Source organism: Cannabis sativa, chromosome 4, assembly GCF_029168945.1.
Source record: "Cannabis sativa cultivar Pink pepper isolate KNU-18-1 chromosome 4, ASM2916894v1, whole genome shotgun sequence".
Taxonomy (NCBI): domain Eukaryota; kingdom Viridiplantae; phylum Streptophyta; class Magnoliopsida; order Rosales; family Cannabaceae; genus Cannabis; species Cannabis sativa.
This window is the reverse complement of record NC_083604.1, coordinates 74,939,372-74,952,237: the sequence shown is the minus strand read 5'-3', so window position 1 is coordinate 74,952,237 and position 12,866 is coordinate 74,939,372. Positions and strand designations below refer to the sequence as shown.

General features: G+C 33.4%; 1 protein-coding gene, 1 non-coding gene and 1 pseudogene across 2 annotated transcripts; 2 read left to right on the top strand and 1 right to left on the bottom strand.

The window, feature by feature from the left end:
- Positions 1 to 7,765: 7,765 nt before the first annotated feature.
- LOC115714663 (reticulon-like protein B13) lies at positions 7,766 to 9,141 on the top strand. The gene is made up of 4 exons (XM_030643415.2): positions 7,766 to 7,967; positions 8,040 to 8,229; positions 8,429 to 8,643; positions 8,761 to 9,141. Exons 1-4 carry the CDS (start codon positions 7,916 to 7,918, stop codon positions 8,991 to 8,993), a joined length of 690 nt encoding a protein of 229 aa, XP_030499275.2. The 5' UTR covers positions 7,766 to 7,915; the 3' UTR covers positions 8,994 to 9,141.
- Positions 9,142 to 9,213, top strand: TRNAW-CCA (transfer RNA tryptophan (anticodon CCA)). The gene has a single exon. It is a non-coding gene; the product is annotated as a tRNA-Trp (tRNA).
- Positions 9,214 to 9,796: 583 nt separating this feature from the next.
- LOC115712408 (pentatricopeptide repeat-containing protein At4g37170-like) lies at positions 9,797 to 12,296 on the bottom strand (annotated as a pseudogene).
- Between the last annotated feature and the right edge of the window lie 570 nt (positions 12,297 to 12,866).

Genomic DNA, 12,866 nt, shown 5'->3' with positions numbered 1-12,866 from the left:
TCTTTGATACTTTATTAATTGATTTCATTCTCTGGACGTTGCCCCATGGACTAGTAGTTTTTGAAAGACCACTGATACCACATACAATTATCTTGTATCAAGTTTTAAATTCTGCACAATTTATTTCTGTTTCTATTTTGTAATTGCAAATCTGTGTTATGTTGTAACAAGATTTCAATATGTTATTGCAAAGTGCACTGTTGTACTTTAATTACAGTTTCGAAAGAAATAAATTAAAATATTCAAAAAGACGGTCTTTGAAGTTTGAACTTAGATTTGGGACTACGCATCTATCGTAATGGTTGCGGTGGTGGTGGTAGTGGTTTCATCCATTCGTCTGTCAGAGAGGAATAATGAAGAAAAAAAGGTGAAAGAGATGAACACAAAATAGAATAGCGATTTAAAAAAGAATAAAAAAAAAAGATAAAGAAAAAAATATGAGAAAAATAATTCATTAATTTTTAAGATAATTTGTTTAGTTTTTTTATTTAATTTTAAATTTTTTAAATCAAAATTATAAGTTGAACCAATAAAATATCAACATGTGGCACTATTACAATAAATTAACGGATGAGTTAAAATGAGTACTAATAGAATTACAAAAATTAAGCGCTTGAATACTTTTGCTATTATTTTTTCTTGATTAGAGATTTATTTGCATCAAATTAAATTTTTTGAATATAACATTTATATATATTTACATTTTTCTCTCTCTTCTCTCTATAAGCTAGGGTTTCATCTCTTTCTCTTTTTCTTGCTCGGCTAGAGACCCAGCCGTTGGCCTGGCTGTGCGGTTGGTGTTCTCTAGCCGAGAGGGATGATGGTACTCTTGGTCATGGTTCCTTGCACGACGAACATGGAGAAGCCGGCAACAGTGATGCTTTTTCGGAGTCGCCGTCGAGGGGAGGGCAAGGTTTTTGGGGCTTCGTGGTCTACAGCGGTTGAGGTCCGAAGGTGGCACCGATGGGCCTCCGACAATGTCAGCCGATTTTTCTTGGCTGGTTTTTGCATTTTTGGCCCTCTTCCTTTCCTTTTGAAGCTCGGGGACGAATTGAGATGGAGGGGCGGTCGGGTTCTGCGTTCCCTCCGGCTCCGAGAGCTTGTTGGTGGCGAGTTGTCTCTTCCTCTCCCGTTGGTGTGGGTTCTATGGTCTTGTTTTTATATATTGATGTTGTTTTATTTTAGATCTATTTTCAGATCTATTGCTTTATGTTTGTCTTTTAAGTTTAGGTTTTTGGTCTAGTAATGGATCTTTTCTTGTTAGAGATTTGAGGGTTTGTATCCTTGTATTAGTTCTTTACCTTCTATTTATGGTGGTATGGTACTTGAAAATGACTATGACCTCGATTGGTCGGTCTATTGGCTTTATTGCTGTTTGCTCGCCCTTGTTGGTATTGATTTGCTTTTGCTTATTGTTGAGTTTTGTAATGGATTTTGTCTGTTTTTTCTTTGTTAAATGAAAACTTAAATCTTTCCGTAAACCAAAAATAGAATTCACAGAGTGATTACTACGAATGCCTTGCACAGTGAGCATATTGTCTGTCTCAATCTCAACATCAGACCAATTGTTGCTCTTTATCCAACTCAGAGCTTCTTTGACTCCCATTGCTTCAACGACTTCTGCATCATAGACCCCGCCGAAGTACTTAGTTTTAGCCTCGATGAGCCCGCCAGAGCTATTTCGGGCGACAATCCCGAACCCGTAAGAATTATCCTGTGGAAAGAGAGCCGCATCTACATTTAACTTGATTTTGTTTGATTCAGGTTTAGTCCAACGCTCAGCTCCATCTCCTCTATTCTCAAAGAATAGCGAAGATAGGGAAAAGTTATCTTGAGCGTTACGCCAATGATCAAGAGTTGTTTGTGCAGATGCAATGACTTCAGCTTGCGAGGATACCTTATTCTTCCATACAACAAGGTTACGGGCCTTCCAAATTGCCCAACAGAGCATTGTTGCCCGTGAGGCGAGATCCTCATCAGATGCCGTAATCACTTTGTCAAACCAACCACCAAAAGAGTATGGGTGGTTCGTATCATAAGAGATGCCAAGAGTGTTCCAGCATGACATAGCAAAAGGGCATATGAGAAGAGCATGAACAATTGACTCTGCTTGGTTTGTACACACAGGACAGACCCCAGAAATGTTCACATGTTTTGTTACTAATTGAAGACAAGTGGGAAGACAATCAGTAATTGCACGCCATAGCAGATTCTTTACCTTGGGAGGGATCTTCAATTGCCATAGCTTACGCCAAAACCCAGAGTTATCAGCGCTAGTAAGCTGGGGTTTATTCTTCTGCAGCATGACATAGGCAGTTTTAACAGAGAACAACCCAGAGCGGTCTCCCGACCAAGACCAGAAATCAGAACCAGAATTGAGAGATAGCGGAAGACCCAAGATCAGATTGGCATCTCGGTTGTTAAACAGGTCCTCAACAACCTCAGGGTCCCAAGTACGAGCTTCCAATGAGAAGAGAGAACTCACAGTGTTATGCAAAAGGGCTGGATGAGTTGAAGTTACAAGTCTGTTCCCACTATCAGGTAGCCAAGGGGTAGAGAGGATCCTGGTAGTTTCACCATTTCCAATAATACGCACAGCCCCGAGACGAACCACACTTTGAGCAGCCCAAATACTTCGCCATACAAAACTGGGATTATTTCCCAAATCGGCCGATAGGTAGTCACTGGTAGGAAAATATTTGGCTCTGAATACTTTACCCACCAAAGAATCAGAATTACACAGAAGTCTCCAACCTTGTTTAGCAAGCATTGCAAGATTAAAGTCATGAAGGATTCGAAAACCCATACCACCTTCCAACTTGGGCTTTGCCATTCTTTCCCAAGACATCCAAGTAATACCACGGCCCTTATTCATGACTGTCAAATTTTACTTTCTTCTCTCAATAATGTTAGGATTTGTTTTATTAGACGATCAGCAAATCGAGTTGCCCATGTTGTTGCAAGGCATTCTCGTTTTCTCTCTGGTCGTAGCATTTTTGAGTATAATGCTTGGGAGGAGTTAATCTCCCTCTTGTATTCTGAATGCTAATCATTTCAATGAAGTTGATATTTCATTTTCAAAAAAAAAAAAAAAATCTTTCCGTAAAAAAAAAAAAAAAATTGAGAACAATTGTAATGTATATTTACAGTATCATATATAACTAGATATATAGGGAATATTTTTTTTTTAACATATATAGGGAATATTTTGTTTTAGAACAACTATAGTTTTTGTCGGTTTTATAAATATGGTATGGTTGCACTTGCACGCTTTGGATTTAGTTTATAATTGATTTTTTATATGATGGTGAAAAATTACTTGTCGATGGTTAGTAGTTATTTTACAAAAATTAAGTACACCACAAGTACTTTTTATAATTGGAAATTTTTAAACTTAGTGATTGAACTAGTGATACGTGATGTAAGCCACAGCAAATTTACTATTTTTTTTTTATTCCAATACTTCCAATTATTTTAGTATAATCGTAAGTAAGGGTTGATTCCACGAGGACTATGTTTATTCAATTATTCACAAATTAGTAAGAATTAGGAAAAAGAGGGGTTTTGAAGATTAGAATAAAAATAAAAATTAAAGAAAAGAACAAATTTAAAGTAAAGAATACGATATGAGAAACTAGTTAAAGGTTATTCGCCACCCTCAACAATCATTCCTAATTCCTATTAAAGAATGTAATTTTTCAGTTTCCAATCAAACTATTAATCCCGCAGATAACGCTGAAGCAGTCAATTATCCCAATCTCCTATTGTATGTAATCAAGGCGAAACACTCAATAATTAACTCTTTTACCTAAAGCAGTAAATCCATGAAACATGCAATTTATTTAACTTAGATAAAGCATTGAAATTTATGGAGATAGACTAATCTAGGCAACAAATCAATGAAGCATATAATTCATTTAACCTAGGTTCTATTCTTCATCACAAATTGTAATTTGTCACAAACACTTAGAATCCTAGACTATTAGGTGAATAGTAATCCTAAGATGACGGTAGATTAAAGTAAAACTTAATTTAGTGGCCATCTAAACAAGATTAAAACAATAATCATGACATTGAACATAGAAGAATAGAAGCAATTTGATATAATAGAAACTAAAAATTAACATTCAATAATGAAATTAAGAATTCATGTTTCGGGTTTTGAAATAACCCTTAACTAAAAGAAAACTACTCAGAACTAGACATTATAACCAAAATCATAATATTTAGTAAAAGTAGAAGGAGAAGAAAAAGAATTATGATGAAGAACACTTCAAAGCCGATCTCCGTCTCTTCCTTGCTCTCTCTCTGGTTTTCTCTCTCTAATTTGTAGCTTTTGGATTCTCCTCCATTTATAGTCTAAGACGTCTTATTTATAGTAATGGGAAAGTTAGTTGAATCCTATTAGAATTAGGATTCTATTTATAGTGGATAAATAAATCCTCTTAGAATTAGGATTCTATTTATAGTAGTATTAGGAAATATCTCGGATAAAGATAACTCATCTTTTAAACAAAAGATAAAAAATCGCAACTCTTCTTGAAAAATTATCTTTATTTTCGCTATCTTTTTTTTAGAAATTTCCTGCTGCGACGACTGATAGTATTTTGGCCATAACTCTCTCAATATTACTCGGAATTGGACGATTCAAGATTTTCTGGAAAGCTAAGAACGCGATCTAAAACTTTTATGTTGAGCTCCAAGTCCAATTCTGCTTTTAAGTTCGTCCGAATTTGCAATTAAGTTCCGTCTTGTATAATCGAGCTCGCCGACTTCCATTATTTTCCACCAAAATATGTTAAAATCCCTCCAAAAGACTCTAAATGGATGAATAGTATTTAAAATAACCTAACAAATTAAAATCACACTAATCAATAATTTAAAGAATCAATTTAAGAATATTAATAATAAATTAATCATATTTATTAGATAAATATGGACTCATCAACTAGTTAATAAACTTTAAACACATCATGTGTGTCATGTTGATATGCATTAACAGAAGAAGAAAAATAAGTATATATGCATAGTATTTTATTATAAGTTAAAGCATTTTTTATAAATATAGTTTTTTTTTTTTTTGAATGGAAACTATAAATATAGTTATTAATATTATGATATATATTAAATATTTTAATAAACTAATGAAGTTTTATATTCAGCCAATGTATATAAATTAAGACATTTACTAATGCATATATCAACTAAATGTGTGGAAAAAAAAAAAGGTGGAGCATTTAAATTTAGAAGGTGAAGTAGTTGAAGCAATGAGTAAATTATATAAAGATGAAAAAGATATGATGACATTAAATGATGAAGATGGATTTTGTAAAGAGTGTGAAGAAACGTAGCATGGAGAAGAAGTAATAATGTGAACCGCTATTAGTGCATCAACAATTATATATGCCCATCCACTTATTTTATAATAGAAGAGCTATATATATATTTAGGCATATTACCACATCTAATATTGGGGTATGTTGAAAAATATCTTTTATATAATTAATTAATTAAATGTATCATTAGTTTTTATTTAATTGAAACATACATCTTTTTACTAAATCATGCCTCTCATACTTTGATATGTACTAAATCATGATCCCTGAACTTTCATCTATATTAGAATTTTTTTACTAAAATTAGACAAAGTCCTTAAATCTAATAATCTTATTTACGTAAACAAAATAAATTAATTAAGTCTTCAAAACGAGTTTTCTTTTTTTTTTTTTGTAAAAATGAAAGTCATTTTATTAAACAAAAATCTCCGTTACCAAACTAGGCAATAACTCAATTGGAAGAGTGTCCAAATTGAACAGGCAATCAGGGTGAGATATAGATGCCCTCGCAAAGAAATGAGCCACTACATTTGCCGATCGTTTTACAAAATGAAAAAAAAAAACATTACGTAAAGAACTTAACAAATTCCTACAATCACTAACAACTTTGCCAAATAAAGAAGTCATAATCATAGAGCTACGAACAACTTGAACAACTGAAAGATAATCCGTTTCTAAAGTCACATGAAGCCATGAATGATCCTTGATCTAACTTAATGCCTCCCGGACTCCAATTGCTTCGGCCACCACAGGAGAAATCGAGCCATGAAACAACTTTATACCGCCTTCAACAAAGAAACCACTGGAATCTCTCGCCACAAAACCAACTCCATAGGTAGAAGAATCATTAAACACAGCCGCATCGACATTCACCTTAATATTATTAACACTTAGAGCACTCTATTGCTCAGGCCCATCCCCGGAATGAACCAATGACTGTATTAATCGTTGTATTGCTAATTTTATTGATGAGAACAGTTAAGGTTGGTAAATAAAATTATCCATGTTAAAAAAAAAAAAAAGCATTGGCATTCGATGAGAGTAGAGAGCACCACATGCATCACTAGCCAAACCATAAGTCAGTCGGGAGCTTTGGGGGAAAAAAAAATAAATAATTGAGCTTATTTAGCATAGTGATAAAATTTTAAAATATGATATTTTGCAACAACAAAAAAAGAAAAAGAAAAAGAAAAAAGAGATAATTAGATAATTATTTGGCCAACTTGTTTTCTCAACCAATGGGCTATAATTTGGGCCACATCTCAGCAGAGAACCGATTTGGACCCCGCTTGGCACAATTTTTGGAAAAGAGTTTTTATAAAAATATTAAATTTTGGATAAAAGTTTACAATTTTACTGTAGGGTGGAATTTTTTACAAAAATACTGTCTTTTTCATAAAATAACCGTAAAATAACAAAACAGAATAATTAAATCAACAGTGGAACAACTAAAAAACAACCGTAGAAGAACTGTAAAACTTAACACAGTACACAATATTTTTGAAAAAAATTCCACCCCACAATAAAAAAGTAAAAAATTTAAAAATTTCAGTATGTGGTGTAAAAACTTCTTTTGGAAAAGCTAAAAGCTGCTTTTTGAAAAAACGGTAATAAGAATGTATTTGGTAAGCAGTCAAAAAACAGTTTTTTGAATTTTTTTTGGAAAAACTACAACTAAAAAGTAAAGTTGTTCCAACCTAACTTTTAGTAAAAACTATTTTGATTAAAAAACTATAATAATTTTTTTATACTAAAACCATATTTACTTATTTATTATATATTAAAAAAATAAAATAAAATAAACTAATTATAATAAAATAAATAATTATTAAATATCTTAAATTTTTAAAAAATAATTTATATTTTATTTTAATATTAATAAACAATATCAACCTAGAATTTTTATTATACGAATTTTTTATTTTTTTTTTACATTTAATCAAATATAATAAAAAAAATACTATAAATTTTTATTAAATACATATAAATTTATATTTAAAAAAAATTAAAAATATATAAAAAAAAATAAAATATTATATAAAATAAATTTTTACATATTTGTATATTTGTGATTATAATAAATTAGATTATAACATTATCATTATCACTATAATAGATCTTAATAATTTAAGTAATTTGAAATTTATAATTGACCAAACACACAACTTAATTTTTTTCTGCAGTTTTACTATAATTGTTTTTTTTACAGCACAACTATAGTTATTTTTTTTTTACTTTTTTTTTACAGTACGGCTGTGTCAAACTGACCCTTGGTGAGATTGACAATTCAGGCCACGTATGCTCTCGTCTCTGGTTCATAATCAAGTGCCACGTATGCTGTCCAGCCTCCACGTGTCCCACCGGAGCTACACGTGTAGCCCCCCGAAAAACTTAACACTATACTACTATTACTACTAATTAATATTATCTCACTCCTCATTCAAGAAGACCAAATTCAACTGCAGCTCACAGAAAAAAACACAACAATAATCATCATCACCATAATCTAGTACTCTTCATCATCTTCAGTGAATTCACTTAATTCTTTCAATCCTATAAGAAAACACAGCAAGAAAATCATGTCTAGTACAACAACTCAATCTTCTTCAGTATTACCAAGTTCAACTTCAGGTAATTAGATTAAATTTACAGAGTAGCACTTAATACATATAGCCTTTGTTTTACTTGATTAATTTGGTGCAGGAACCATGATGAGAGACATATTCTTCTGGAAAAAGAAGAAACAGAGCTCACTTGTTCTACTCATATCAACAGCAACATGGGTTTTACTTCAATTCTATCAATTCAACTTCGTTACAGTTCTTTCATGGGTGGCCATGGTTATTGTCGTTTCATTGTTTCTTTGGGGAAACTTGCTTAGGCTTTTTGGAAAGTAAGCTAGCCACTTTTTTTACTTACTTAAAAAAATTAATAATAATCATTTATTTATTTTCTTGTTCTGTTTAATTTGTTAGTAAAAACATGGGTTTTATTAAAAATTGAAACTTTTTCTTCAAAGGACATGGCTTTTGTGTTTTAATTTGACACTGAAGCATTTGCTTTTTTTTTTTTGGATTTAATTATATAAATAGAGAGACAACAGAATTGTTGTCAGGAGAGGAGATTACAGTGGAATCAGCATTAAAAGTGGCGATGGCTCTTCGTACATGGACAGAAGAATCGATAAGGTGGATGTTCAAAGTTGGTGCCCAGAGTGATTTGTTAACTTTTGCTTCAACTCTTTTTGGACTATGGTTACTATCCCAAGTGGGAAACTACTTTGACTTCTTAACCATTCAATATATAGGTAATAATAATCAAACACTCAATCACTGATCTCAGATTATAAGACTAATATGTTTTTGAAGTAATGTTGTCTGTTGAGATGTATAATTTTTTTCTTTTGGTTTTTTTCCTTATGTAGGCATTGTTATGGGCATGACATTACCGGTAATATATTCCAAATATGAAGATAACATTAAGAGGCTTAGTGAAGGAGTGAAGAAACAATTGCATAGGTATTATGACATGTTTGATGAGAAAGTGATCAAGAAGGTGACTAGCATGATGGGAACAACTACTACTAGTAGTACCACTACCCCCACCCCCACCCCCACCCCCACCCCCACCCTAGAAAAGGAGAAGAAGGTTGATTAGTTTGGCTTTTGTTTAGGTTAAATTCTCAATAAGATATGTACTTGTGTATAATTAGAAGGCTTTCCTTTTTCTAGACTTTGAATTAATACAATATTTACTTTTTCTTTATTTTGAATATATAAAATTTGTTATGGATGTATAACAAAGTGGATCCGTGGCGCAATGGTAGCGCGTCTGACTCCAGATCAGAAGGTTGCGTGTTCGATTCACGTCGGGTTCAAATCCCCCACTTTAATTTTTTTTTTTTCCATTTCTATATATTTTTCTTATAATAAATTACATACTTTTCCCCAGTAGTTTAGAAGAAGTTTCAACTGTTTTTAGCCAAAGAATTTACAAGCAAAACTTAAAAGAAACCAACACTTTTTAATTGCAAGCTTGTGAAGGCATGGTTTATGCATGTTCAGCTCTGTGCTATAATGAAACAAGTCAACCGCTTAAAAAGAGATAAGATGGGTCATTCTTCAAATGATGAAATCGTTGAGATTTGGGGGATAACAGAGCAGTTTCTGAAGAAAGTGTTCAGAAGTTGCTTGGTGGAACTTGTTGAAGAAGTACAACTACTTCAAGAAGCTCATGCTATTGACTGCCTCACTTCTTTAGCTTGTTGAGATTAATCTTCCTTTAAAGTTTAGACCAAGTTATTGCCTTGAAGAGCAACTCAGTTCAAATGGAGGAGCTGGGGAGAATGGTGGTTTTGATGAAGATTTTCATGAGTGGAAGCAGTAGCTGAAATTTCATTATGAGAGTGGTTTCCAGATTAAGTAAAAACATTGTATTATGCAAAAAATGCTTTAAACTTATGTAAAGATGATTTTGCTTGATCACTCCCTTAAAATTAAATAATATTTGCTCATAAATTAGAATTAAAATAAACTTATTCACTCTCCAACTGACCATAAATATTTTTTATGCTTAAATGTTCTCTTACTCTAGTTTTTTATGTACTCTTAAAATGATTGTGAGTCTTCTGAGTGGCTCAAATCACCAATAGTCTCCGCATGAACAACTCCCATTTTCAAAACAATGAAACCGATTTGAATCTCTAACTATTATTTTTCTCTTGACGATCTTAGAAATAAATTTAATGGCAGTATGGCAATCTACACAAGTTCTTAGGTTCTTGAAAACCTTGATTGGTGTTCCTGGTGGAGTAGATATGATACCAAATGCCACTGCAAGCTTCTCACTGTGATAGGAGAGGTTTTGCTCTTTCTGCTCTTCTTCTACATCATGTAACACAAAATTTGTGTTAGGGACATACCCTTCTTCCCTTATCCTCTTTGAAATCTTTTTCAAAAACTCACGTATTTCATTATACTTTGGATGGGACTCATCCCCTACTGTAAACACATAAGTTTCCCTCTTGATCTCAATCCAGCTCAAACCAGGTTTCTTTACCACCCTTCGTTCGTCCATGATTTTTCTGACTTTCGCCACTTCGCTCCACATGCCAGCAGTAGCATAAATGTTAGCTAGAGTAACATAGGTAGCAGGATTTTCAGGCTCTATCTTAAACAATGCTTCGGCTGCTCTTTTAGCAAGCTCGATGTTTCCATGAATTCTGCAACCACCGAGTAGAGAAGCCCACAAATATTTATCGGGTTTTCCAGGCATGTCATTGATAATTTTCTCAGCTTCTTCAAACCGGCCAGCTCGGGCTAATAAATCAACTATACAAGCATAGTGATCTGCAGTATGTTTAAACTTGTGTTTTGTTTTTATTGAGTGGAAATATGCAAGCCCTTCATCAACTAATCCAGCATGAGTGCAAGCAGAAAGGACACCTACAAAAGTAACGTGATCAAGCTTCGTACCTGATTCGAGTAACAACTCAAAAATCTTAAGAGCCTCCTTGGGCTGACCATGCTGAGCGTACCCAACAATCAGTGAAGTCCATGATACTATATCTGGTTTAGGCATTCCATTAAACACCCTCTTGGCATTCTCAATGTTCCCACATTTACAGTACATATGTACAAGTGCACTGGCTGCGAATGAGAACGGGCCAAATCCCACTCGAGTCATGTATCCATGAACCTGCTTACCGAGTTCCTCAGCCACATGATCAGCGCAGGCATTCAAAACACCAGCAAACGTGAAGTCATTAGGCCTAGTACCTGAACTCATCAACTTCGAAAACAAAGCAAATCCCTCTTCCCTTGTCCCATCCTCAAAGCATCTATCAATCATAGCCGTCCACGAAACAACATCTCGATCCTCCATCTTATCAAAAATGCACCTAGCATCCTTTATGCTCCCACATTTCCCATACATATCTGTTAAAGCACTCCAAACAATCTCATCTGAGTCCAACCCTGTTCGCATTATGTAACCATGAATCTCCTTCCCCAAACGTAAACTTGGCATGGCCGCTGAGGCAGCCAGAGCACTAGACACCGTGAACTTATTTGATTTCGAAATTTGATTTCTTTGCATCATCCTATACAACTCCAAAGCCTCCTTAGGCCGATGCTGGCGAACATACCCCGACATCAATGAAGACCAAGAAAAATTATCTCGTTCGGGCATTTCATCGAATAATCTCCTAGCTTCATCAAGCTGACCAGCCTTAGCATACCCAGAAAGTATTGTGTTCCAAGAACACAAATCCCTATCAGGCATTTCATCAAACACCTTCTGCGCATCCTGAAGACAGCCACATTTAGCATACATATCAATAAAACGATTATACATAAACAGACCGGGCACAAACCCAGAACCTCTAATGTGATCGTGAACAAGTCTTCCCTCCTCGAGAGCTCGTTGTTGAAGACAATGCTGCAAAAGGGTTGAGTATATTAAAGCAGAAGGTCGTTCTATGTGGGTGAGTAACTGAAGTGCTTCAGTTAAACGTTTCTGGTTGCAAAGAATGTCCATGGCTTCCTTGTATCTCTTGTCCCCGCACAATCGGCTAATGAGGCCATCTTTAGCATTGAATTTGAAGAAAGTCTTCTGAGGAAGAGGTCTAGTCATCTGGGTATTTGATGAGAATGAGAAATTGGTCTTAGGAAATAGGAGAGAGAGCCGCATAATGGGATGATTTTTTGAGTTTGAGAAATTTCATAGTGCGAAACTATGGCAGTTGGTCGTTGGTGTAACAAGGAGTCGTTCCAATCTCGGTTTTTTCATGTTACAGATTCGAACACCCATTTGAGTTCTAATTTGTTTTTTTTTTTTTGTTTTTAATACTAACTCGTCCGGTGTGCACTCATAAATTTCTGAGGTAAAAATTGATTAAGAGGTTATAATCAACGAATCAAGATATCCTGTTAAAAATTATTGTGTCATACTAAGTTAAACCTATTAAAATTTAACACATCAACTAATTTAATTTATATTAAATATATTAACTATTTTTATTGGTTTTATTAGATGTTTAATTTTTTTATAAATAAAAAATTAATTGATGTATTAAATTTTGATTAGTAAACCACTTTTTAATAAAAAATCTTGATTCTTAATCAACACTCTTATTTTAAAAATAACTTCTCAAACTTCTTTTAGAAAAAAATTATAAATCTTAGCTTCTTTCAAAAGAAGTTAAATTTAAAAAATAACTTTTTATTTTTTATTCAAACACTTAGAAGAACGTTTTTAATTGTAAAAGTTCAAATAGAATTTATAAAAGGTAAGCAAAAGGGAGAGTACTTCTAATTAAGGGTTACAATGCAATTACTTGTTTTGGTATGAAAAGTTGAATATAAAAGTTTAGACGTTTGTTTTGTAAATGGGATGAAAATGAGAGTGAAAATGTAATGACAATGAGGTTTCATATTTGGATTGAATTGGAATTAAATATCTAAATTGACTAATTTAATTCAACTGCCACGTACGTACGCGCATATTATATAGTTTGCAGGTCGGTGCACC

Excerpts from the sequence above, each read along its gene's own strand:
- LOC115714663 (XM_030643415.2), top strand. The coding sequence starts at position 7,916 with ATGTCTAGTACAACAACTCAATCTTCTTCAGTATTACCAAGTTCAACT. Across the intron at positions 7,968-8,039 it reads ATTACCAAGTTCAACTTCAG|GAACCATGATGAGAGACATA; the intron begins GTAATTAGATTA and ends AATTTGGTGCAG. Across the intron at positions 8,230-8,428 it reads TTGCTTAGGCTTTTTGGAAA|AGAGACAACAGAATTGTTGT; the intron begins GTAAGCTAGCCA and ends TTATATAAATAG.